The sequence below is a fragment of the Corylus avellana genome, chromosome 2, assembly GCF_965113065.1.
Source record: "Corylus avellana chromosome 2, dhCorAvel1.hap1.2, whole genome shotgun sequence".
Classification (NCBI taxonomy): domain Eukaryota; kingdom Viridiplantae; phylum Streptophyta; class Magnoliopsida; order Fagales; family Betulaceae; genus Corylus; species Corylus avellana.
In genome coordinates, this window is record NC_142491.1 from 7,975,514 (window position 1) to 8,001,669 (window position 26,156).

General features: G+C 37.7%; 1 protein-coding gene across 1 annotated transcript; it reads right to left on the reverse strand.

Moving 5' to 3' along the window:
- Positions 1-10,252: 10,252 nt before the first annotated feature.
- LOC132178785 (putative ABC transporter C family member 15) lies at positions 10,253-25,555 on the reverse strand. Its single transcript, XM_088513251.1, has 11 exons — positions 25,470-25,555; positions 21,197-23,520; positions 20,926-21,012; positions 19,968-20,618; positions 18,598-18,762; positions 18,020-18,314; positions 11,961-12,175; positions 11,401-11,706; positions 11,065-11,128; positions 10,717-10,956; positions 10,253-10,620 (listed from the first exon to the last, which is right to left on the reverse strand). Exons 1-11 carry the CDS (start codon positions 25,513-25,515, stop codon positions 10,493-10,495), a joined length of 4,521 nt encoding a protein of 1,506 aa, XP_088369377.1. The 5' UTR covers positions 25,516-25,555; the 3' UTR covers positions 10,253-10,492.
- Positions 25,556-26,156: the final 601 nt, after the last annotated feature.

Consider the following 26,156-nt stretch of genomic DNA (forward strand, 5'->3'; position numbering starts at 1 on the left):
GTGCATATTCCTTTGATGTTCTAGTGTCAAGTAGATACCAATTAACATTTCTATACACATTATCTACTACTCCCCATCTCTTTGAACTATGCTAAAGCCACAGCCGCATCCTACTTTTAACATTTTTGCCCAAATCCAAATCCCTACTGAGATAAGTTTCCTGTTCTTGCTTGCCAAATTCATGGAAATAGGAGTGTGCCCTTGGTTACTTAGCTCTTAAAGCATGTTGGGTTTTCTAGTGTTGGCAATTTCAATGTCAAGACTAGGTTTTGGGTTTAACTTGGCCTTAAGATGAGGTTCAAAGGTTGGTTCAAATTAAGATTAGGAGAGCTCATTTGCAATCGAAAGGCGATCAAACGAGAACATGATAACTTAGGGGTAAAGTGTAAACATAAATTAATTCGAGGGTAAAGTATAAACATTGGTTTTTTTTTCCCAATGTCATATACTTTGTGTTTGTGGGGTAAAGTGTCAATTTTTAAACACTGAGCACAAAATTGCAAATTTGTGGATACTTCATAGGGGTAAAGTGTATTTAACCCAATAAATTCAATACTACACCATATATAATATACTAACTTACAAAGTTACTGATATTCAAAAAAAAAAAAAAAAAAAAACTTACTAAATTACTAACAAGTAATTCAATAGTATTTTGTATACAAAGTTACTATTATTTTGTAATAGTAGTATCTAATAGTTAATAACTTAATATTGTATACGTACAAGTAACATAGTTATTTATTTATTTATTTATTTTTTAAATCTAGTAACATAGATAGTTAATGTCATTATGTTACACACACTAATTACTATTATCAATATAGTATTATTTAGTTAACATGTTGAAATGTTAATGCTTAACACGGGTCAAGTATATAATGTCTATATTAATATATATTGTATCTTATATGTAAACATTTATATACTTATATGATTGTATCATTATATGGGTCACTATTAAATCATTATATATGATCTAAATCTAAATTGTTAAGTTTTGACTTTCTACAAATTGTGATTATAATTTATAAATGATAAGAATACATTAATTACTTAATTAATAATCTTTTAATCTACTAATTTATGAATGAAATCGTGTAAGTCGGGTCGGGTCGGGTTCACGAGCCTACTCAAGTTGGGCTATTCGATCGTTATGCGGGTCGAGCTCATGAGCCCCCATCGAGTTTAGTCGGGCGAGCTGGGTATGTGTCATTTACTAATCGAGCGAGCTTGTAAAGTTATGAGCCTGGCTGAACAGTGTTGAGCTCGATTTCGAGCCGAGCTTAGCCAGGCGGGCATCGAGCGGGCTCACTTGACCTTTAAAATTATCTGTTTAAAAAAAAAAAAAAAGCACGTCATTGCTGAAAATCATTTTTTTAAATTAAACTTTTTGTTTACGAAATCAAAATACCATCACTCTGAATGATATATATAGGCCTTGATGGCAGTGCTGCTTCTGACTATTTAGTCCGTGTTGTCAATAATGTCAAGCCCATTGGGCCATTGCTTCTTCCTACTCCTTTTAGTGCCCACTAGCTTGTGAGTAAGAGCTTCCTAGTTGTCACCTTACTTATTTATAAGCCAATCCTTAGGTAGGCAACCATACGTAATTGTCTAGAACTTAGTTGACCAAGTAAAATTCCTTTGGTCTCGAGACCGTTATGCTCTTTTCCATCACTTGTAGGTCCAAAATCGCTTTCTTTGACGGTGTCAATTCTTTTGATGAGCCGAATTATTTATTTGACTAATTCCCAATCATTCTAACGATGACGTTATCCCCTTTGTCTTTATGTTTTTATAATTCCAACATTTTCTGTGACTTGCTGATCCGATACCTCTTTCTTTGACGATATCAATTTTTTGATGAACCGAATCATTTATTTAACTAATTATTTCCAATTATTCTAACGATGGCGCTATCCTCTTTGTCTTTTATGTATCTGAAATTCTCCCATTTTCCCCCTTCCCTTTCCCCGCATTGAATAGAAGAAGAAGAAGAAGAAAAGGGTAAAATTCCTTTCAATTGTTGTAGAAAGTTTAGTTGTATTTGAACACAAACATATGAGATACAGATGTTGTATAAATATTTTAATACAAGTATTGTTTTGGAAAGTTAACAAAAAACACTTCACAGTCATTTATTTCACATATATATACTTTAACAATGTAAAGAAGAAAAAGGGGTCTTCCACTAACACATTTATTCAAAAGTCGAAGTAGAACTGACAGTTAGAGTAGAGTATGTACTATTTTTTATTTGGATATTATGTTATTGATAGCATTTTTTCTACATCAAGAGATGTCTAATAAATGTAATAGACGGAGTGCCAATTTGGGGCTCGACCTTGGAGGCGTGTTAGGAGGTGGCGAAATTGGTTGAGGTACTATGCTCGTGATTAATTTTGGCAAGTGCAAGGGTTGGTTTTTCCTTTGTTCTGCAGTAACAGCTTCAGACAATTCAGGGATTGGCCCCGAAGGTGATTTAGGAGCTGGCGGTGGTGGTTGAGATACTCTTGTGATTAATTCTGGCAAGCGCAATGGTCGGTTTTTCCTTTGTTCTGCAGTAACAGCTTCAGACAATTCAGGGATTGGCCCCGAAGGCGATTTAGGAGCTGGCGGTGGTGGCTGAGATACTCTTGTGATTAATTCTGGCAAGCGCAACGGTCGGTTTTTCCTTTGTTCTGCAGTAACAGCTTCAGACAATTCAGGGATTGGCCCCGAAGGCGACTTAGGAGCAGGCGGTGGTGGTTGAGATACTCTTGTGATTAATTCTGGCAAGCGCAATGGTTGGTTTTTCCTTTGTTCTGCTGTAACAGCTTCAGACAATTCAGGGATTGGCCCCGAAGGCGATTTAGGAGCTGGCGGTGGTGGTTGAGATACTCTTGTGATTAATTCTGGCAAGCGCAACGGTCGGTTTTTCCTTTGTTCTGCAGTAACAGCTTCAGACAATTCAGGGATTGGCCCCGAAGGCGATTTAGGAGCTGGCGGTGGTGGTTGAGATACTCTTGTGATTAATTCTGGCAAGCGCAAAGGTCGGCCTTTCCTTTGTTCTGCATTAACAGCTTCAGACAATTCAGGGATTGGCCCCGAAGGTGATTTAGGAGCTGGCGGTGGTGGTTGAGATACTCTTGTGATTAATTCTGGCGAGTGCAATGGTCGATTTTTCCTTTGTTCTGCAGTAACAGCTTCAGACAATTCAGGGATTGGCCCCGAAGGCGACTTAGGAGCTGGCGGTGGTGGTTGAGATACTTTTGTGATTAATTCTGGCAAGCGCAATGGTTGGTTTTTCCTTTGTTCTGCAGTAACAGCTTCAGACAATTCAGGGATTGGCCCCGAAGGCGATTTAGGAGCTGGCGGTGGTGGTTGAGATACTCTTGTGATTAATTCTGGCAAGCGCAACGGTCGGCCTTTCCTTTGTTCTGCAGTAACAGCTTCAGACAATTCAGGGATTGGCCCCGAAGGTGATTTAGGAGCTGGCGGCGGTGGTTGGGATACTCTTGTGATTAATTCTGGCAAGCGCAAAGGTCGGCCTTTCCTTTGTTCTGCAGTAACAGCTTCAGACAATTCAGGGATTGGCCCCGAAGGTGATTTAGGAGCTGGCGGTGGTGGTTGAAATACTCTTGTGATTAATTCTGGCAAGCGCAACGGTTGATTTTTCCTTTGTTCTGCAGTAACAGCTTCAGACAATTCAGGGATTGGCCCCGAAGGCGACTTAGGAGCTGGCGGTGGTGGTTGAGATACTTTTGTGATTAATTCTGGCAAGCGCAATGGTTGGTTTTTCCTTTGTTCTGCAGTAACAGCTTCAGACAATTCAGGGATTGGCCCCGAAGGCGATTTAGGAGCTGGCGGTGGTGGTTGAGATACTCTTGTGATTAATTCTGGCAAGCGCAACGGTCGGCCTTTCCTTTTTTTTGCAGTAACAGCTTCAGACAATTCAGGGATTGGCCCCGAAGGTGATTTAGGAGCTGGCGGCGGTGGTTGGGATACTCTTGTGATTAATTCTGGCAAGCGCAAAGGTCGGCCTTTCCTTTGTTCTGCAGTAACAGCTTCAGACAATTCAGGGATTGGCCCCGAAGGTGATTTAGGAGCTGGCGGTGGTGGTTGAGATACTCTTGTGATTAATTCTGGCAAGCACAACAGTTGATTTTTCCTTTGTTCTGCAGTAACAGCTTCAGACAATTCAGGGATTGGCCCCGAAGGCGACTTAGGAGCAGGCGGTGGTGGTTGAGATACTCTTGTGATTAATTCTGGCAAGCGCAATGGTTGGTTTTTCCTTTGTTCTGCTGTAACAGCTTCAGACAATTCAGGGATTGGCCCCGAAGGCGATTTAGGAGCTGGCGGCGGTGGTTGGGATACTCTTGTGATTAATTCTGGCAAGCGCAAAGGTCGGCCTTTCCTTTGTTCTGCAGTAATAGCTCTAGACAATTCTTCAACATTCCTTGCATAAATTTTCTCGGTTTTCGCATCTGATTAGGGCCATCACCACCAACAATTTCAAACAAAAATAAAATAAAGAAAAGATGGCGCTAATTGGAGTCAAAAGATCATAAACACAGTTACAATTCGAAGCAGACATGACATAATTAGCCGCAAGTGTCAAGTTTATCACTGTTGATTGCGAAGTAAAACAATTCTACTAATAATTTTCCACTATATTTTTTGGTTATAATTAAAGCTATTCCACCTTGGGTGCCACAAATTTTACTATACATTCAATAAAGTTATGGAGGTTAGACTAATAATATCAAGAAGAGAAATTCTTGATGGAGTGGTTGTACATACGCTACCTATTCATTCATTGGATTGTAAAGACAAAATATATCTATCTATCTATATTGAGGCATGAGACTTCAAAGTTGCTTTGAAGCCAAATCATTTAGTATTCGCAAAAGAAAACATGTGATAGTTTTTTTTTTTGTTTTTTGTTTTTTGTTAATTCTTACCATTTGCGTCTAGCTAGTATGGAGGTTAAAGAAAAGGCTCTCCCTTCCTCTCTCTCTCTACTATTCACAGTTCTCACACAAACATGTAAACAACACAAAATGCATGTGAAGCGATGCATTTTTCTATGTATATTTTAGAGAGAAAAAAAAGTGCTTCGATGGATCTCTTACGTACCGGTGAGGAAGAAGTTGGATGCAAGGAAGAGGGTAAGAAGCAAAAGAAAACCAATGAGGAAGTTTCTCTTCGCCTCAAACCCCATCTCTTGCATTGCCTTGTGGAAGAGTACAATATCACAATGAATATATATATAGCCACTTGTGTTTTAGCGTTGCCATGCAGTTTCACACCTAGCCACCCATCTTTAGTCTTTTTCCCTTCCTTGGGTCAGAGCGATTATAGAGAGCCCTTACTATCAGGATGGGTTGCAAACCTCTCATTTTACAGCATCCAATATTAATTTGACCCCTTTTTCCCTTTACTCTTATTCCCCTGGCCCTGGTTCATTGCTCTTTTTACTGTGTGAGAAAATTGAATCTGAACTTAGTTTGAGACCTTTGTTTGTGACCGATTCAAGCGGGAGAGTTTTAACATTTTTTTTTTTTAAGAAGGTATGTCCAAACAAAACCGGCGACCAGGAAGACAAGCACAAGATCGAACAAAACCGACCACCTGAAGAAAAAAAAAAAAAAAAAAAAATTCAACCGCAAGCAATTTCACCATCCCAGCCTAGAAGAACTCAGTACATCAACGATTCAACAAAAAGATCATGTTTGGGGTCTAAAGATGGTTGGGGTCCAAAGATCATGTATGTGTTTTTTTTGCTGATGTGTCCATTTTTTATTAGAGGCGGTAAAATACTCATTTTTCCTAATTGAAGTTATTCTCTTATATATACTAGCACATAACCCGCGCTATGCGCGAGATTCTTCATTATAATTTAATTTCAAAAACTTAAACGCATTACATCTTACTTTTCATTATAAGTTAGAATAGGTGTGTGCAAAAATTTACTACGCCTCTTTTAATGAAAATACATATTAAATGTTATACACGAGTACATTACTAAACATGTACTTTTTCTTTTTTGAAGTGTACCAAACGTGTACTTAAAGAAAAATATAAAAGAAAAAAAAAATAGTAAGAAGAAAACTTGAATTCTGGTTATCAAAATATTAATAGAAAATTAATAGGAAATTCTGATATTGTTTATGTGATACTTATTGTATTTCAATACAAATAAAACCCTTCAAGTTCTAATCATTTCTAAAAAATACATATTAAAATAAGCAAAATCTTCTCTCTTATTTTTAATACAAAATAAAACACATATTTCACTCAATATTTAATACAATCAAATAAATCTTTTCAACACTTTCAAAAAATGCCAGAAAATCCGAGTAAATCACAAAAAGAAAAAAAAAAATCCAATAAAATATTCAAATGAATTAAAACATAAAATCTTATTGGTGTGATACCTATTACATTTCAATACAAAAAAAACTTTATAGAGAAACAAACATAAAAATAATCAATTTACTGTCGTGAAAAATTTATACATAGATACACAAATAAATCCAAGCAACAAAATTTTCAATTAAATAGAAACCCTAGACGAAATCAAATACAGTGCAAAAAAAAAAAAAAAAAAAAAAAAAATCTTTTTATTTTATAAATACCTAATAAAACAAAATCTTGCACTCAACATTTAACGGGATCAGATAAATCTTCTCAGGTTCAATGTTTAATTATCTCTTTAGTGTTTTGAAAGAGTTTTGATTTTTTTTTGGCACAAAAATCAAATAAACACACTATAATCTTCCATTAGCCCACTAAAAATCCAAATGATTTATTATCTTAATTCAAAAGTTGCAATTTTCATCAAAGAACAAACTGAAAAAAAAAAAATAAACAACCTACAAATACAGTTAATACTCAATTACAATTGTTTGGAGAGGGTTGCATTATTCCTATTAATGGTTTATTTGACATTGCAGTTTTAATAATTACGATTTTAAAACTTAATTTTTTTAAAAATTGCGTTTTTGAAAGGTTAAGAATGAGAATTATTTTGGGATTGAATTTTTAGGTTATTATTGTTGAAGAGTGGAGAGAGAAAACAAAAAACAAAGTTGATTATTGAAGTTGTAGTTTTTCTCAAATAAAAAGCATACACAAGGAAGATTAAGAAGAAAAATTACTTCAGGTTGATTTTTTAGGGTGTTTTATTTGAAGAGTTTTTTATTTTTTTTATTTTTTATTTTTTATTTTTTTGACTTGCTGATTATATTTGAAGAGTTGAGAGAGAGACGTGGGAAGAGAGAGAAAAGAAAAAAAAGCCGAAATAATTGGGAGATCTTTATTTTGTAGGCCTTATTATTTTGTAGATACTCTATTATTAATCAAATTGTTTTTCAATGGCTTATTATTTAGAAAAAAAAACAACAATTCTTATTTTGAATTAAAAATAAGTATATGTAGAAAAAAGAAAAGGAAAAAAAAGAAAAAGGTATATGTAGAAAGTATACTTTTCTAAATTTGAATTAAAAATATTAAAGTGACTAAAAGTATTAATACATAATAATTTGATTTGTATTATTTGCTTCCTATTTGGACATTAATAATACTTAATATTATGCATTAAATGTTTGAATTTAACGAAATCACATATAAGGAAAATTATTGAAATATAATTAAATGTCTTTATAATTAAGCAAATTTAATGATCAGTTCACTATTGAAAAACCGGTTCATTCTTAAAAAACCGGTTAAAATATATGTATGATTGTATGCAGTTTCAAACCTACGTCGAAAAACTAATTGGATGGTTTGGTAGATAATTACTGTCCCTCCTCATTTAAATCAGCCTACCATGTCTTGCTTCCCAAACAACTCCTTAAATCTGTTTCCTTAATCACAAGGAATCTGTAACACCTCACCCCCCACCCCCATTGAAACATAATATTGTCCCTTTTTTGCTCCCCCAACTTGATATTACTCTCATATAATCTCGTTTAACTGCGGAGTTCTGATAGGATCATGACATTTACGGTTTTAAAACGCGTTGTTATCATAAAGGGTGTTGTTACCGTGTACAATAATTGATAAACAATATAGAATCGAAAATAGAGAGATTAAGAGAGAGTTGAAAACATAGATTTAACGTGGTTCGGCAATTTGCCTACATTCATAGAGAGGCGTCTATATTTTACTTTTAATGATTCAAGATTGCATCATAACATATATGAAGGAAAACCATAAATTCTACTTGTATGGACGTATTAAGGAAATCCCCAAAATACCCCGCTCCACGCGACGTTCACTCCGCTCCCGTCTACTTGGCCTTCCGCTGGTATTAATATAAGCCATCAGTTCCAACAATCTCCACCTTGGCAAGTATTCACCTCTTCGAAGATAATAATTTGGATTCACCTAGAACTGATAGGTTTTGGGATACTGCCACCTCTCTTTGCTAGAAATAAATTTAGATGGTGCACAAATTCTCATTGATATAAAATAATTACAATATGAAAATTAACAATAAAATAAATAAAATACAAGAGATGAAAAGTAAAGTATGGAAATATCTCACAATGTTATAGAATCACGCAAGAACGTTGTCCTTAAAAGTTGATTCGTGTCTCCCGGAGTGTATAACTCGGTGCGATTGGATCGTTTGACACGCAACCTCTCAAGATTAGACTATAGCGTCTACCTTCGTTAAGAACGCACTTCCAATAACAAAGACTAATAGAACAACCCTTTGATTTCTTGATAAAAAACCGCAAAAAGAAAATTGAAATTGAATAGAATAGAATTCTATGCAATTGGTCTTGTAGAATAGGATAAAACTCTTTTATAAAGAAAATGAGTTTGCCTTTCTTTCTTTTTTTGTTGCAAACTCACTCTACCAAAGGATTGGAGATGTTTTATTTCTTTATATAATTAATGACCAAATGGTCATAACACCAAAAACGGTAAAACATTTGTTAATAATCAAATGGTCAAACTACAATAAAACTTGTTAAAGACTAATGGTCAAAACGGTAAAAATCAATTAAAACTAATTTTTATTTAATAACTCATAACCAAGTAATAAATACAAACGGTCATAAAAGTTATATCTCATAACCAAGTAATAAATATAAACGGTTATAAACCAAAATGGTTAAAGCTGATTTTTATTTCTCATAAAAACTTATGAAGATAATATCAAATGATAAAATATTTTCAAATGACTGAAAAATGAATATTTGTAACAAATATTACAACACTCTCTTCTCCTCTCTAACACGCACCTAGAGACATTTGTCAAGTCCAAGCAATGTTTGAACTTATATGCAATAATAGGCTTCGTTAACATGCCCGTTGCATTCTCAGAAGTGTGGATCTTCTCAAGTAACAATTCACTTGTAGCAACTAATTCTCTGATCTTGTGAAACCTTACATCAATGTGCTTAGTTCTCGTATGATACACCTGGTTCTTTGCCAAATAAATGGCACTCTGGCTACCACAATGCAATAAAACTCCACCTTTCTGAATACCTAACTCTTTGACTAACCCTGCGAGCTACAAAGCTTCCTTTGCAGCTTCAGCCGCTGCCATGTACTCTACCCCAGTCGCGGACATCGCTCGTCGCTCTCACTGCCATTCTATCAATGCCAACTCCGAAGCACAGCAGCTATGGACTCTGTGTTTTGGTTATATGCAGGTCATTAAACGACAAAGTCATTTAAGCAATGTCTTAGACGGGCTGTCGTAGCGTTGTTGAGACAAAAGCCAGATAGGATTGTAGTGTTAATGAGCATATACTGCTATTTCTATTTCCATCTCTTGATTTCTTCATATTATTTGTGCAGTGCACTTCAAGGAAAGGAGGAGAAGAGCAGGTGACGTCACTCTTCAGGTTCTTACTTCAATTGTCAATAAATTTTTTATTTTTTAGTTTTTTGTAAGTAATTGTCAGTAATTTGATATACCAATCTTTGCATTTTATCATAAACAAATATTTGGGAATTTTGGTTTGTCTTAAATAAGGGCATGCAGTGGGGGATTCCTTTCCCTTATTGACAGTGTAGTGATCACTTGTGTTGTGAGGATGTTTCTTCTGCAATTTGATTGGTTGGCAGGAAAAATTGATGAAAAAGAAAGAAAATGGATATGTTTTGTTTTGTCAAGTCATGAGAAAATTATTCTTGAAGGCTCAATACAAAGTTGACAAACATGTTATCTGCATGAAATAAGTTTTTCTTGGAATCAGCATGCACATAGTTTCCACATTTTTTGAAGCATCCATTTGAACATAAATTGGCATAAAAAAATTATTGGTACCCTTTTATTAACTGAAACAATCTTAAATGCTACACTAGAAAAGGAATTGCTACACCTAAGGAAGTCATTCTTCTCTCCTGACTCGTGGACGAGAGAAACATTCAAGGATTTCTCAAGGTGATCTTAGTCTTATGCTTGTTGCTTTTACCCCTTTTTGATCTCTCTTGCTCCACCAAATTTAATATCCGGAGATTCTTTCATTCTTTGAAGTGAGAGCTAATCATGTCTATTAGCTAAGCTGTTGAAACTTTGTGATCTTGAGGAGTACTCCTGAATGAGTTTAGAGAAGAAAGAATCCGGTCGTTTCAGTAGCTTTCCTGGAGTGTCATATTCTGCAATTCTTCCTGTTCAATCAAAAGCCCTTTAAACTCTTGTTCAATATTTTCATGATATATACTTTAGTGTGTATGTCAATATATATGTTCATGAATTATACTTGCCTTCGCTGAGGACCAAAACGAGATCGCTATCTATAACTGTGTGGATTCTGTGAGCTATAGTGACAACTGTCTGATTTTTGAACTCTTGACTAATGATCTTTTGTATCACTCCATCAGTTGCAGAATCAACAGATGCCGTCGCTTCATCCAGCACAAGAATGCTACTCTTCTTCAGCAAGGCTCTTCCAAGACAAAATAACTGTCTTTGGCCCACACTCCAATTTTCTCCATTTTCAACCACTGTTAATAGACATGCATATTACAGAGAGTCTCAAAAAAAAAAAAAAAGAAAAAAAAAGAAGGGCATACAATCAACAATATCCAATAGTCCAAGTTGATGAACCTGACCTGTGGAATCCAACTTCTCTTCCTTAGCACGCACTAGATGAACTAGTTGACATTTATCTAGAGCCTGTGAAGTTTATAATTTTTTCCAATTAGCATGATGTCAGATAGAAACATTGATAATGATGACTCCCTTCTGTTAAGTATATTTACACTTATTTTACAAATTATATAAGATCATTTGTAACTTGTTATTGAAAATTTGCATTTTTTTTTTTTTAAATGTGCAACGCATAATCTACCACCTCTTGAATGAGGTTAGATTCTTGGTATTGATAGGATAGAACCTATTACCTTCTACATTTCAGTTTGCAGTTTGTCATTTCACAAGAATATTACCTCCCATATTTCACTGTCAGAATATTGTTGTAGAGGGTCAAGGTTTGCTCTAATTGTTCCCTCAAACATTGCTGGGTCCTGTGGTATGATGCTAAGCCTTGATCTTAAGTCGTGAAGGCCTATTTTGCAAATGTCCACATCATCGATGATGATGCTTCCCTCTCTGGGTTCAACAATCCTGAAAATAGCTTGTATGAGGGTTGATTTCCCACTTCCTGTCCTTCCTACAACACCAACTTTCTTCCTTCCTGGAAATGTACAGCTAATGTTTTTTAGGACAGATGGAAGATGTTCAGCGTAGCGGATCTGCAAGACAGTCAAGCCACTTGTATGTATAAGTAAATTAAGGTAACAACTGCTCAGGAAAAAAAATGTAAGGCAACAACTTAGTAGGATAAATTGTGGATTTTTGTTAAACTGGATTTGACACACAACCATGCTGTTACTTCTTGGAATTGTGCTTACTATAGATGGATCACAAAAATAAATTGATATTTAAATCAATGTTGAAGATTTTGAACATATTTTGTTGTGGTTTTAACTCTACTTTAGAGGCTTACCTGCAAATTTTTAAAGCAAATTGTTCCAACTTCTGGCCAGTTGTTTGGTGGTCTGCTCTCTTCAATCACAAGTGGTGCTTCACTTTTTATATTTGAGTACTGAAGAATTCTTTCAACTGATATCATCTTATTTTCTGCATTGCATATGTTCCATATAACTGAAGCTTGCAAAACGTTCAAATTGATTCCATATGTTACTGCCAACCCTGCAATGCCTGTTACAAAGCACAATTCCAGATAAGTTTTCTCATTATATTTTTATTTTTATATTTTTTAAAGAAACTCTATTTACTTGCAAGAAAATAGGTCACTGACTGAGTATTTGTTGCAATGCATTTTTGTTATGTTGGTACCTGTTGAGAGGTTTTAAAGTATAGAGAAAAGAGGAGGCTATTCAAAGATGCATAGCCTACCTCACACATATTATATATAAGCTTTGAGAATACATAAATGACCAAATTGCCCTCATACCCTAATACATTCTTCTACATTCTTCTAACACATTCTTCTACATTCTTCTAACACTCCCCCTCAAGCTGGAGCATATATATCATATAAGCCCAGCTTGGAACAAATAAACTCTAACCGGTTACGACATAAAGACTTTGTAAACATATCAGCTAATTGGTCTCCAGACTTCACAAATACTGTAGATATGTTTCCATTGAGTATCTTGTCTCGGATGAAATGACAATCAACCTCAATGTATTTAGTCCTTTCATGAAAAACCGGGTTAGATGCAATATGTATGGCAGCCTGGTTATCACAAGATAATGGGATAGGAGTAGTAGTCGAGAAGCCGATCTCCTGAAGGAAATGTTGTAACCATGTCAACTCAGTAGTCGTATGAGCCATTGCCCTGTACTCTGCTTCAGCACTAGATCGTGCCACCACAGTCTGTTTCTTACTCTTCCAAGTTACAAGATTACCACCAAAGAATGTGCAATACCCTGTAGTAGACCGTCTATCTGAAGGAGAACCTGCCCAATCTGCATCAGTAAAACCTTCTACCCTGAGATGTCCATTTGGTCTATACAATATTCCTAGACCAGGTTGTCTCTTTACATAACGAATAATCCGAGTAACAGCTTCCCAATGTGAAACCCGAGGAGCCTCCAAGAATTGACTGACAACACTAACAGCATATGAAATATCTGGCCTGGTGATAGTAAGATAGTTCAACTTCCCAACTAGACGACGGTATCTGCCGGGATCTTCAAATAATTCACCTTCATCCTTTAGTAATTTCTTATTTGGATCCATTGGAACATCAACTGGCCGAGAACCCAAAAGACCTGTCTCTTCTAATAAGTCAAGTGCATACTTTCTCTGGGACAAGTTGATACCTGTTTGAGATCTAGCAACTTCAATGCCTAGAAAATATCGAAGTTTGCCCAAATCCTTTGTATGAAATTGATCCTGTAGGAATTGTTTTAATCGGGCAATGCCTCCTGAATCATCCCCAGTAATGACAATGTCATCTACATATACCACAAGGAGAATATAGCCAGCACTAGTATGTAAGTGGAATACTGAATGATCTGTCTGACATCTCTGTAGACCAAACTTCAATACCGCTTCAGAGAACTTTCCAAACCATGCCCGCGGTGATTGCTTGAGACCATACAATGCCTTTCTTAATTTACAGACATAGCCCTGAGACTCCCCCTGAGCGACAAACCCAGGTGGTTGCTCCATATAAACTTCTTCACTTAAATCCCCATGGAGAAAGGCATTTTTGACATCCAATTGGAACAAGGGCCAATCAAGATTAGTAGCCATGGAAATAAGAACACGAATAGATGAAATTTTGGCAACAGGAGAAAAAGTGTCATCATAATCAATACCATACGTTTGCGTATAGCCCTTAGCAACCAACCGAGCTTTCAATCTTTCAACCGAACCATCAGGATGAAACTTAACTGTGTAGACCCATTTGCAACCCACAGTTTTCTTATTAGGTGGTAAGGGAACAAGCTCCCATGTCCCATTGTGATGCAAGGCCTTCATTTCCAATTCCATAGCTTGCCTCCAACCAGAGTCAGATATTGCAGCCTGCACTGTCTTAGGAATAGAAACAGTAGAGAGATGGGAAATAAAGCAAGAAAATGTAGGGGATAGAGAACGAGTGGAGACAAACTGACTAATAGGATGTTGGGTAGTGCAAGAACGTGTACCTTTCCGTAGGGCAATAGGCAAGTGGTCGGATGGATGTGGAGGCAGCGGATCTGGAGACGATAAGGATGATGATGGCGGTGCAGGAGCTGATGGTCGAAGTCGGCGTTGATAGACTTGGAGTGGAGCAGGTTGGTGGTGAGGTAGCGAGACCGGAGGAGAAGGAGAGACTGGCACAGAGAGAAGAGGAATAGGCAGCGGAAGAGACTCGACATCAGGCTCAAGGGAAGGGTCACCCAAAGAGGTAGTAGCGGAAAAATAGGGGAGAGACTCAACAAATGTGATATCGGCACTAGTGAAGTAGCGTCGAAGAACCGGACTATAGCAACGGTATCCCTTTTGGGTTGTGGAATACCCAAGGAAGACACATTTAGTAGCACGAGGATCAAGCTTATCAAATCCGGGACCCAAATTATGAACATAGCAAACACACCCAAAAACCTTCAATGGCAAGGAGAATGGGGAGGAAGAAGGATATAAAAGAGAATGAGGAGAGGTACCATCTAAGACCGAGGAGGACATCCTATTAATTAAATAACAAGCGGTGAGGACAGCATCACTCCAAAATTGTTTGGGAACATGCATATGAATTAAGAGACAACGTGCGATTTCTAATAAATGACGATTTTTGCGTTCAGCCACACCATTTTGTTGTGGAGTGTGAGCACAGGATGTTTGATGGATAATGCCTTTATCAGACAAATAAGAGGCAAATGAATGAGATGTATATTCTTTAGCATTATCCGAACGCAAAATACGGATTTTCTGAGCAAATTGAGTCTTAATCATAGTGCGAAAAAGTTGGAAAATAGAAAATAACTCTGAACGATTTTTCATTAAAAATAACCATGTCATACGGGAAAAATCATCCACAAAGGTCACAAAATAGTGAAATTTATTGGCTGCGATATTAATTGGACCCCATACATCAGAATGAACTAACTCAAAAGCACTAGAAACCCTATTAACAACACGAGACGGAAACGAGACACGATGATGCTTGCTAAGCTGACAAGCTTCGCAAGGCACAGACGTCTCATGACGAAGACTGGGGACTTGATGCTTCAATGTAGAAAGGGAAGGATGACCAAGACGACAATGCCACTGAAGAGCGGAGGCCGACGACTGCAACGCATGAGAGGAAATTGTGGGTGCTAGATCGAGATAATAGAGGCCATCAACTTCATGCCCCATACCAATCATCCTCCTCGTCTTGAGATCCTGAAAAATGCATAGAGAAGGATAAAAACTAACTGAACAGTTAAGGGATTTTGTGATTTGACTAATAGATAACAAATTAAAAGGAAAGCCAGGGACATGTAAAACAGATAACAACTCAATGTCAGGACTCAGATGGGTAGTGCCTAAACCAACCACTTTGGATAGGGAACCATTAGCTAGGGTGACACTTCTAGGTGATGCAACAGGATGATAATTAGAGAGAAAAGTAGACGAACCAGTCATATGTTCATTGGCGCCAGAATCGATAACCCACGGGTTGCTAGTGGAGGATAAAAGACAGTGAGATGCAGTACCTGACTGAGCAAGAGTAGCAGTGGAAGAGGAAGAGGCCTGCTTATGGGCTAAGAACTGAGCATACTCATCTTTCGGGATGGAGATGAGATCATTCTCAAGGGGTGAGCTTGGAGTACCAAGGGGTCCAGCCGGGGCTAGAGAACCCTCATGAGAAGTAACCTGATTGGCAAACCCAGATGGTGTGCCATGTAAGTCCCAACAAAACTCCACAGAATGATTGGTACGGCCACAATGAGTGCATTTGCGAGGCCCACGACCTCCAATGCGACCACCTCCCCGGAAATCACGGCCACCACGAAAACCACGACCACCTCGACTGCCACGCCCCCCACGGGAACCACCATAACTACCACGGGCAGCAATAAATGCAGCACGATCACCAGTACGTTCCATGCTCAACAAAGAACCATGATCAGAAATAGTAGCACGCTGAACCCGAGAAAAAACCTCAGAAAGCAATGGGAGATCAGAACCTCCCAAAATCTGCGCACGAACAGACTCATACTCAGGTTTCAAGCCGAGAAGAAATCGAACCACATCCACATCTTGACGTTGCTTCTCCATTTTCTGCAAGTCAGTGGAGAGTGGCTGATACATGTCTCTTTCCCGACAGACGGTCACAACCTGATTGTAGTACTCATCTAAAGATTGAGTACCTTGTTCTAGTCCAAAATATCGTTGACACACCTCATAAACTCGAGTGATATTCCCAGCGCCAGAGTACATATGTCGGAGATGATCCCAAATTGCTTTAGCAGCAGGAAGATAGAGACATGAGGATCCAATGTGAGGTTCAATACTATTCAACATAAGAGATATAATCTGATTATCGGCCTGGTCCCAAAGGCCTTTGGAGTCATCTTCCGGAGATTGCTCATATTCGAAGTGAGAATACAGACCTTTTCCTCTCAAGTATACTTCCACAGATCGTGACCAATAACTATAATTTTTGCCATTAAGTTTCACAAGTGTCATAGTAGCCGGACCCATAGAGGCAGAATTAATTAAATCGGAAGGAGGAGCCATGATAATGCACTAACCAAATGCAAACAACTACACAAGTCCACCAACCAGCGAACTACCAAAAAAAAATCCACACAAAACAGCCCCAACTCAAAGCAAAGCTTGCTGACAATGATGAATGCCAACCAAAAAACAACTCAAACCATGGTAGAATCGATAAAATACGTCAAAAACTGACCTGAACCGGACTGAAGTTGAGCAAAAACAGGTCTAAACCATAGTGAATCGGAAGAAACCGAGAGAAATTAGCAAAAACTGACCTGAACCGGCTTGAACCGGCCGGAAAATGGACTGAACCGGCCGGAAAATGGGCTGAACCGGCCGGAAATTGGCTGAACCGGTCTGGACAGTGGAGAACCAGAAACCCGGATAGCCTTATCCCGGTTGAAGTTTGGGATATCCTTATCCCGAATAAGCGACAGCAGGAACCCGGAGCCAAACACCCACTCGTCGTCTGTGAAAACTGCTGGAACCACGCCGGAAACTGCCAGACATCGCCGGAAAGTCGCTGGAGACAGCCAGACCTTGCCGGAACTGCGCCGGAGACAACCAGATCTCGCCGACGACAACCAAACCGTGCCGGCGACACCCAAACCGTGCCGGCGACACCCAGATCGTGCCGGAAAACAACCAACGACACCAAACCGTGCCGGCAACACCCAAACCGTGCCGGCGACACCCAGATCGTGCCGGAAAAACAACCAACGACGACAAACACACCTCCGGCCACCGCAGAGAGCGGTAATCACCACAGACAGCACCAACCGATCATCGACGACGACTTAAGGCCCATGGAGATGACGGCGGTTCATACCATCGGCGATGGGGAACCTAGCGCCATCTTCCACCACGGGCGTGAAGCCCAGCACGTCAACTAAGTTCAATCAGTAGCAATATAAATGGGAGAGAAAAAAAAGGAAGAGAACCGGGAAAAAAAAAACGATTAAAATAAAAGAAAGAAAAAAAAGATTTGGGAGAGAAGAATAAGATATCAGGAAAAGGTATAAACCCTAGGCTCTGATACCATGTTGAGAGGTTTTAAAGTATAGAGAAAAGAGGAGGCTATTCAAAGATGCATAGCCTACCTCACACATATTATATATAAGCTTTGAGAATACATAAATGACCAAATTGCCCTCATACCCTAATACATTCTTCTACATTCTTCTAACACATTCTTCTACATTCTTCTAACAGTACCAAATCCTAATTTTTCCTCGGAGATTTTCAACCCCCCAATTCAAAGGTAGCAAATAATTTTTTAACAAATGTTACATTCATGGAAATAATAGTGCATTGTTTCTGAAATGACTAGTGATACTCACTTGGATTGATAACTCCTTCAGGGAGGGTGACTAGTAAAACCAATGAGAAGGCAAACACAAAGTTGGATAGCAAATTGAGTCTAAAAGAAAGCCATTCCATTGCTGACACATTATGAAACCATGGCCTTGAGTGGTTGTCAACAAGACCGAGGTTCCCATCAATGAAACGGTCTCCTTGATCAAAAGCACGGATTGTTGCTGCTCCTGCTAGTGATTCTGCAAAGTGATGGAGGATTGGTGCTCGTTCAATACCTGATAAGCGGGCCAGTTCTCTTGCTGTTGGTATGTAATATTGCTGGAATAACCACAATTAATAATTGATCAGCTCCGGGATAGAGAGAGAGAGGGGCCATTCTGAAGCTACTTAATAATAATCTCACCTAATTATGCTTTTCATAATGTTAGAAGTGAATCCATTTTGTGATTTTATTTTTAGTTTTTCTGTTGGCAACACAGTTCTTGTTAATATGATAGTATTCAATTGCTTTAGAAGTCAAAATTGTTATTGCCCTTGTCATGCTCCCCACACATTAAGTAATCATATCCAGTATATATAGAAGATGAAAGAAGTCTCTTACTTGGTACCATATGCAGATTGCAGTTACTGGAATGAAAATGACAAATACTTCCCATGCCACTTGTGACATCACTGCAATAGTCCCTAGAATCTGAATTATTGAGAAGGCACACCAACCTACTCTTCCTGCCAGTTCCAAGTCTAGCACACTTTGATCTGTAGATGCCTGCAAGTGATGTAACCTTAGGCTGTTAGTTTTCTTGAAAAATATCACTAGATTGAAGTTATATCACTAATCGGAAGCTATTATTTTCTTACATCTGGTTTTGAAGCCACAAGTCAAAACTTTGACTTATGATTGTATGTTTTGTCTAAAGGAAAGTCATTTTGGTATCACACTATTTGAGCTTCTCGTAATTCACATCTTTTTATTTTTTTATTTTTTTCATGGGGTAGTCTCACTGGAGTTGGAGGATTCTCTGGAAATTTCCTTCTTATGTTATGTTGGGATGTGCCGGTCGGACGCTTTTGGCGAGAAACAGCATACCATTTTGCAACAAGAACGGTTTCCCCTCTTTGATTTGATAGCCTGTTTGAAATTTCTTGTTCAGCGGATAATAGCTATGAAAGGAGTTCCATATTCTGAGAGTTGTCTTTGCTTTATTGTCAATAGGTTCTTCCCTTCACATTCATTTCCATGATTCCTTATCCTCTAAAATTTTACATATTATTTATTTTATTTTATTTTGATAACAGCATATTGAATTTTAATTGATTTGAACTTGTTTGAATTTCCTTATTTGGATGTTGTATATGTTAAATTACCAATTATCCCAAATGCTTAAACTGATAGGAAGAGGTAAATTTAGTCATTTAATCATTACTCTAACACTCTCTTTCATGTGTAGGCTCAAACTCCTTTTTAATGGGTGAGGCCCAGCACGTGGAATCTTTAATTTAAATGGAGATGAATTGACGGAGTCAAGGTTTGATCCCATAACCTTTGGCTCTGATACCATGTTAAATTATCAGTTATCCCAAAAGCTTTAGCTGATAGAAAAAGATAAATTTAATCTTTTAATCATTACTCTAACAGTATATAACCCTTGCAAGTTATTAGTTAGTTGATAATGTAATTTGTTTTTGTCTTGATTTTATAAACATTCAGGTAACTAGAAATACATGAATGCATACACGATCAAGTAATTACTTACTGACAGTAATGTAGCTGCAATTTTCATCTAACTTTCTCTTCTTTTTTCTTTTAATTCCCCTTATCGTTTTAAGCTGTTTCTTCTTCTTCTAACATCCTACTGTTATTATTATTAGTTTTTAGTAAGAAAATGATAGTACACTTACTAATGGCATAGACTCAGCATAATACATACATTCAACTAAAATCAACATAAACTGTGTCAAAGTATAAGTTACCCGGTTTAAGATTCTTCCAAATGGGGTTGAATCAAAAAATGCCATTGGTGCCCGGACCACACTACGCAGCATTTTGGTGAAAAGCTTTTGTGATGTCCAAAGTCCTGCTAGTGCTACTAGCGTGGCTCGCACCAGCACGCAAAGTGAACTTCCAATGGCAAGTAATACATAAACAAGCAATACGAAGTTCATCGCCACTTTCGGTTGAGTCTCACTTGTGGGAGGAGTAGCCCATGCCATCCAGTAGTTACTTGCTATCTGTAATACTTGGAATGATGACTGTGCCAAAATGATGAATGGAACTAGGAGTCCACCTTTCACAGTGGTCAAATAAGACCAGTAAACTTCTTTACCAATGCTTCCTTTCTCTCTTTCTTCATCTTGGACCAATTTGCCTGCTTTTTCTGTTATTTCTAGAGAAAGATTATGCTCTGAGTCATGTTGCGTGTGTAAAAGCTCTGCATTTAAAGTTGAATCTATGTTGGATTCATCATCAGCTGTTGGACTTGGAGATGTTCTACTTGAGTTTCCTACTGTGAGGATGGACTCTAGAGCTTCACTATGAGCCCCAACTAAAACTTCAAATCCTATATTTTGCTTTAAAAGTTCCTCGAATCGTCCAGCTTGTGAAATTCTTCCATTTTGCATCACCTGTTGAAATTTATGTCAGATGCAGTCCAATGAATCACAATCCTAAGCTTTGTAGCAAATTCTGTAAATTTTCGAACTCCCAAGTTAACATTCTTGTGATTTATATGTACTTCAGCAAAATAAAATTAATTCTTCATTAGGTTCCTCTCTGTAAGGACATATGCTTCTTTTTCTTAGCATTTCCTTTTTCAATCACACAAAACTATCCTAGAAATTTTTTCAATACGTCACTACTATATAATATCCTATTCTTTTTTCTTCTTAAATGATTAAAGAATGGAGAGAGAAGTTGTTATGTCTTGCTTACCAGAATAAGGTCTGCTGCTGGAAGAAACTCAACTTGGTGGGTAACAAAAAGTATAGTCTTGTCTTTAAGAATCCCCATCAGGCATTCCTGCAAAGGGTAAATGAAACAATACACAAATGTCAATCTCTATTGACCCACAAAAAAAAAAAAAAAAAAAAAGTCAATTTCTATTGAAATGTTGCCTCATACTAGGAGTGGCTGAGCTGTTTAGTTATAGGACCTAAATGTGAGAGACATCCCTATACTTTAATTTCTGACATGGTCTACTAACCTCAAAAATTTGGGTGCCAGTATGAGCATCAACAGCACTGAAAGGGTCATCAAGTAGATATATATCAGCATCCTGGTAAACTGCACGAGCAATCTGTATCCTTTGCTTTTGGCCTCCACTCATATTTATCCCTCTTTCTCCAATTTCTGTTAGGTCACCAGAGGAGAAAAGTTCAAAATCTTTTTCCAAAGCACATGCTTTTACTGTTTTGTCGTACTTAGAACCATCATATTGATTCCCGAAGAGAATATTCTCCCTTACATTTCCTGTTAGTATCCATGGAGATTGAGGTACATAAGCCTTTGTACCACTGATCTCCACTGTCCCTGATAGCTTTTGTATTTCTCCAAGAATGCATGAAAGCATGCTAGACTTACCTGATCCCACAGTCCCGCATACTGCCACCTTCATTCCCCTCTTGACTTTTAAATGTATTCCTTCAAGAGTTGGATTTCTAGACTCAGGATCCCAGCTGAATTTCCCACTGTCAATCTGGATGTCAAACTCTGTTTGATCTCTTGGAAGATACTTGATGGCGTCGCTTTGAATTTCCTCTTCTTGTAGGAAGGAAGCAATTCTATCTGCTGAGACTTTTCCTTGTGCAATTGCAGAGAGTAAGTCAGGCAGACTGAATATAGGGTCTTGTAGCATTCGGAAGGTGGCCAAAGCAGATAAGACTCTCCCAGCTGTGAGTTCAATCCCCATTAGCATGCATGTCCCAAAAGTTACCACAGAAATTAATGTAGGTGATCCCCAGAAGATAAAAGCTGACAATGCTGATAATCTTAGTGATTTCCATAACCAACTATACTCTATTTTCCTCAAGCTCTCTAAACTGTTAAGGAATTGACTGTCCCATGCTTGAAGTTTAAGAGTCTTCATGTTTCGAAGAACTTCTGAAGTGGCTTTCATCCTATTGTCCTTAGCTTCCATGATCTTAGATTGGTATCTCTTTTGGAGCCTTGTAAGGGGTATATTGCAAGCCATAACTACTGAAGTTGCGGCTAATGCACCCATTGAACCTAAACCTAGAGTTGTATGTAGAATGTAGATGGCTAAGGAAATTTGTATGGGTAACATCCAAACTATATTTAAGTACCAGATGAAGTCTGTGATTCTTTGGATATCTACACTCATATAGTTGATGATCTCTCCACTAGTGTGGCTTTGGCGAGATCGGCATGACAGGACTAAACCCTTTTTATAAATGCGAGATATCATAGCAGCTCTAAGGCGAAGGCCTAGTTGGCGTGCCCCGAAAATCCATTGCCTCTGTGCTACTGTCTCAACCATTTTGGCACCTAGAAAGCCTAGTGCAAGAAGGTAGCCACTCTCTAAACTCCGGGTGCTCTTCTGGGACAGGAAATTTACAAAGTCGTCTATGAGGTATGGGCCAACATATGATGCTACAGCACTAACCACTGCAAAAAATGCATTGATTGCTGCTTTCTTCCTGATAAACAAGTAGATTGCCTTGTAGATGGATGGGTTTGTAGTTCCATCTCTCTCCTTAACTTGTTGAAGGCTCTCTTCAAATGAGTGGGAAAGAAATCCTGCAGAGTCCTTAATATCAACGTCTGGAATTTCATCCGGTTCAAGGGGTTTCTTAAACCCAAGAGCAAATAAGGGATTGAGCCAAGAGAAGGTAACTAGTTGGACAAGAGTAGCTTTCCCGTATAGAGATTCCCTAATGCATTCCAAATTTTTATCAGTTTTTCCATTCAGAAGGGGCTCAACAGTGCCACTTGGGGCAATGAAGACAATGTCTGTCTTCCCTCTGATTGAAATGCCCATGAGGCATGTGGATGCAAGCAGACCAAGGAAGTCTGCAAAATCTCTTGCGCCAAGCTTGCCATGGTTTATCATTATAAAATGGGTGTCAAGAGCTATGCAGATAATGGACAACAAGAAGCTGCAAAGCCACCATCCTCTTAGGATCCAGGGGAACTTGATGTACTTTCTATTTGGTACCATGTATACTGCAACCAGTGTAATTGCCCATGATAGCACTTGCATGGTTTCTGATGAAAAGGCCCAAGCCTTAGAGTTGCACTGAGTTCTCATACCATTTAGCAGCACCAGTAGCATTAAGAAATGAGTCCCCAGTAGTAAACTGGTACAAATTATGCTAGCCTTATAGGCAATGCTGACTTTTATTCTGATGGGGTACTTGTCTATGCCTCTATCTGTAACCCTTGCTCTCTGTTTGAAAATTAGGCCCAAAAGTTTTCCTGCAAGATGTAGTAAGATAATTACAAGGAACCCCAGTGGCACAACCATGCTGACATGCTCCCAAAGACAGGGTGATTCCAGCTGCGGCCATCCTGTCCAAAATTGAAGAATCTTAAGTTCTGTCAAACATCGTGAAACAGGTTTCAAAAGCCATACACAAATTTGTTTCACTTCTGTGCTATAGTCCATGGCCATGACAGACAAGCTAGTTGATCTATAACTTCTTTTATTTGATTCATGTATAACTACCAATATCAAACTTGATTACAGTGATAAAGATTATGTGTGAAATTTACCTGTGATGAATAATTTCATCGACGAAAAATCCAACTGTAACTTTATCTTGTTCTATGCAGAACATATTACTGGAGCTTACTATCAAAGGGTGGCTGACTAGTATTTGCTTGCCTTTGTTTTTGCTAGGGAATGTAACTCTTAGGCAGATAAACATGGTTGTTTGGTGCTAGGAGCTTAGGAATGATAAATTGGGTACACTCTACAACATATTTGTTACAATGAAATAGTTCATATGTATTCTGCAGCTTAATTGTCCAATTTCCTTAGTATTTGAGTAATTATGAATTTCTGATCTCTCTGTTTTGCTGCTCTCCTTTTGGTTTTTGTTCATAAACTACTTGAGATTGCTGGAATCTCCCATAATATGGACACTTTGTTAGAAATCTAAGAGAAAAAAACTTAGTACACTCTGACTCAGCAATTTTCATTTGTACATAGGTTTCAATTTGAGATCCCTTCTCCACTTTACAGGGACAATCTTGATCTGGTTTTTCTATGCACTCATTTAAAACAAGGAATATTGGAAGGAATATCTTGTATGCTGATTAGGTCCATGTGAAAATACATATTTGTCCATGCAGATGTAAAGAATATTACAAATTATGGCAATATACGTGGCACTTACCATATCTATATTAGCTACTAAATATTAAATTTAACTATAAAAATTGCAAAAATCCAGTACTCCAAACATTTTTATTCAAATTAATCACAAAATAAAAATGTCCAATAAAGTATATACTAGAGGCGAGTACTTCTAGAAACGGCTTATAGATATCAGCGCTAGATAAGCATGAACATTTAATTTATAAGTATTTTCAATATCCACCCAAGCCCATATGATTTATCCATGTAAGCAAAAATGTCGGGATCTAGCTGATTTTTTATTTTTTTATTTTATTTTCTGAGCCCTACCCTAGGTGAGTTTGTTGCACTTGCATAGTTTGCATCGACAACATTTTTGCTGAAAGTAGAGTTTGATTTGGTGGAGAGTGGCTCAAGAATTTAGAACGCCATATATATATATATGCACACAACTGTAAATTTCAGCGAATAAATCAATGCAAAAAAAAAAAAAAAAAAAAACCAATGGCATGATAAGTTAGAGAAATAATTCTTTTCCTCCCCACTAATTCTCCCCCCGTTCAACGTACTCTTACAAATCCAATAGCACGACTCGACAAGTTAAGGGTATTGAGGTGTTTTTGAAGTTTCAAAAAACTAAAATAGTCTTGATTCAAGAATGAAGTTGGAATATATATATGTCGTATTTTGAGCAAGCTAAAAATACATGAAACTTACCCAAAAAACACACAAAAAAGTGTGTTTGTGGGCTTAAAGAGTTATTATCTTTGCATAATCCATCAACACTACAAACTAAAATGACAAAATTAAACCATACTTTGTGTTGCATTTTCAAATTGTAGAACTAACACGCTTTAGCCATAACACCAACTAAATATAATTATGGGGTTGTTTAAGTTTCCTTTACAACCCCATAAGTTTTTACATGTCTCATAACACGGAATCTCTCTAACGGAGGGCCCATCAGACCCATCTCTACAGAGTAAGCTCCGAGTATCTGCAATTGCTTGCAAACCACAAATATCACTTAAGTCCGAACTCAAACTCAAGACCTCGAGGCATAACACCATTGAGGCTTCCATTCGAGCTGCCCATGCATGCGCGCGGGACTTATATGTGTCTCTTTGTATGTGAAATAGCTATAACATATACTACTTACGTGTTGCACGACGTAAATTGAACATGATCATGTCCTCCCAAAGCATGCTTCCTTTTCTTCCTTGTAGCTAGCTGCTGATAGATTTCTGTATCAGACAACCTAAGAATATATATTAGGTTGTGTAAAGACTAATACAGAAAGTTTGGAGAGCAGGCTTTGTGATTGATGGGGACCCTGACAAAGAAGTAGGAGGAGAGGTGGAGAGGGAGAGGGAGAGGGAGAGAGGAATTAACATAAAGATTCGGACATATCACAAGTGTATATATGTATTGATTGTAGGAGTTTGTTTTTTTATGGTGTTTTTCTGAGAGGGAGTGAGAGATATCACGTGATGAGAGCTCATTTTTAAGGCCTTTTTGGCTGCTTATTTTAACTCATGTTGGAGTTTTCTAGTGTGGTGTTTGGGCATGTGAGCAGCAATCAAAAGCTAAATGATGGGATCTTACTTTTTCTTCTCTCGGGCACCAAAATGATGGGTCTTTTACAAAATTCTAAAGTTGGAGGGAGAACTAATAAATGGCTTAAAATCAAGCTAACTCCACTAGTGTGTGGAAAGTGGTGGCTCATGTGTGAGTCTTATCAGTCTTTTGAGTGGTGGAGAATATCCTTTGAGAATCACTAGAGTTTTCTAAGCTAGGGTTTGTATTTTGCACAAAACTTGAATGGAATTTGTAAGGAAAATATATA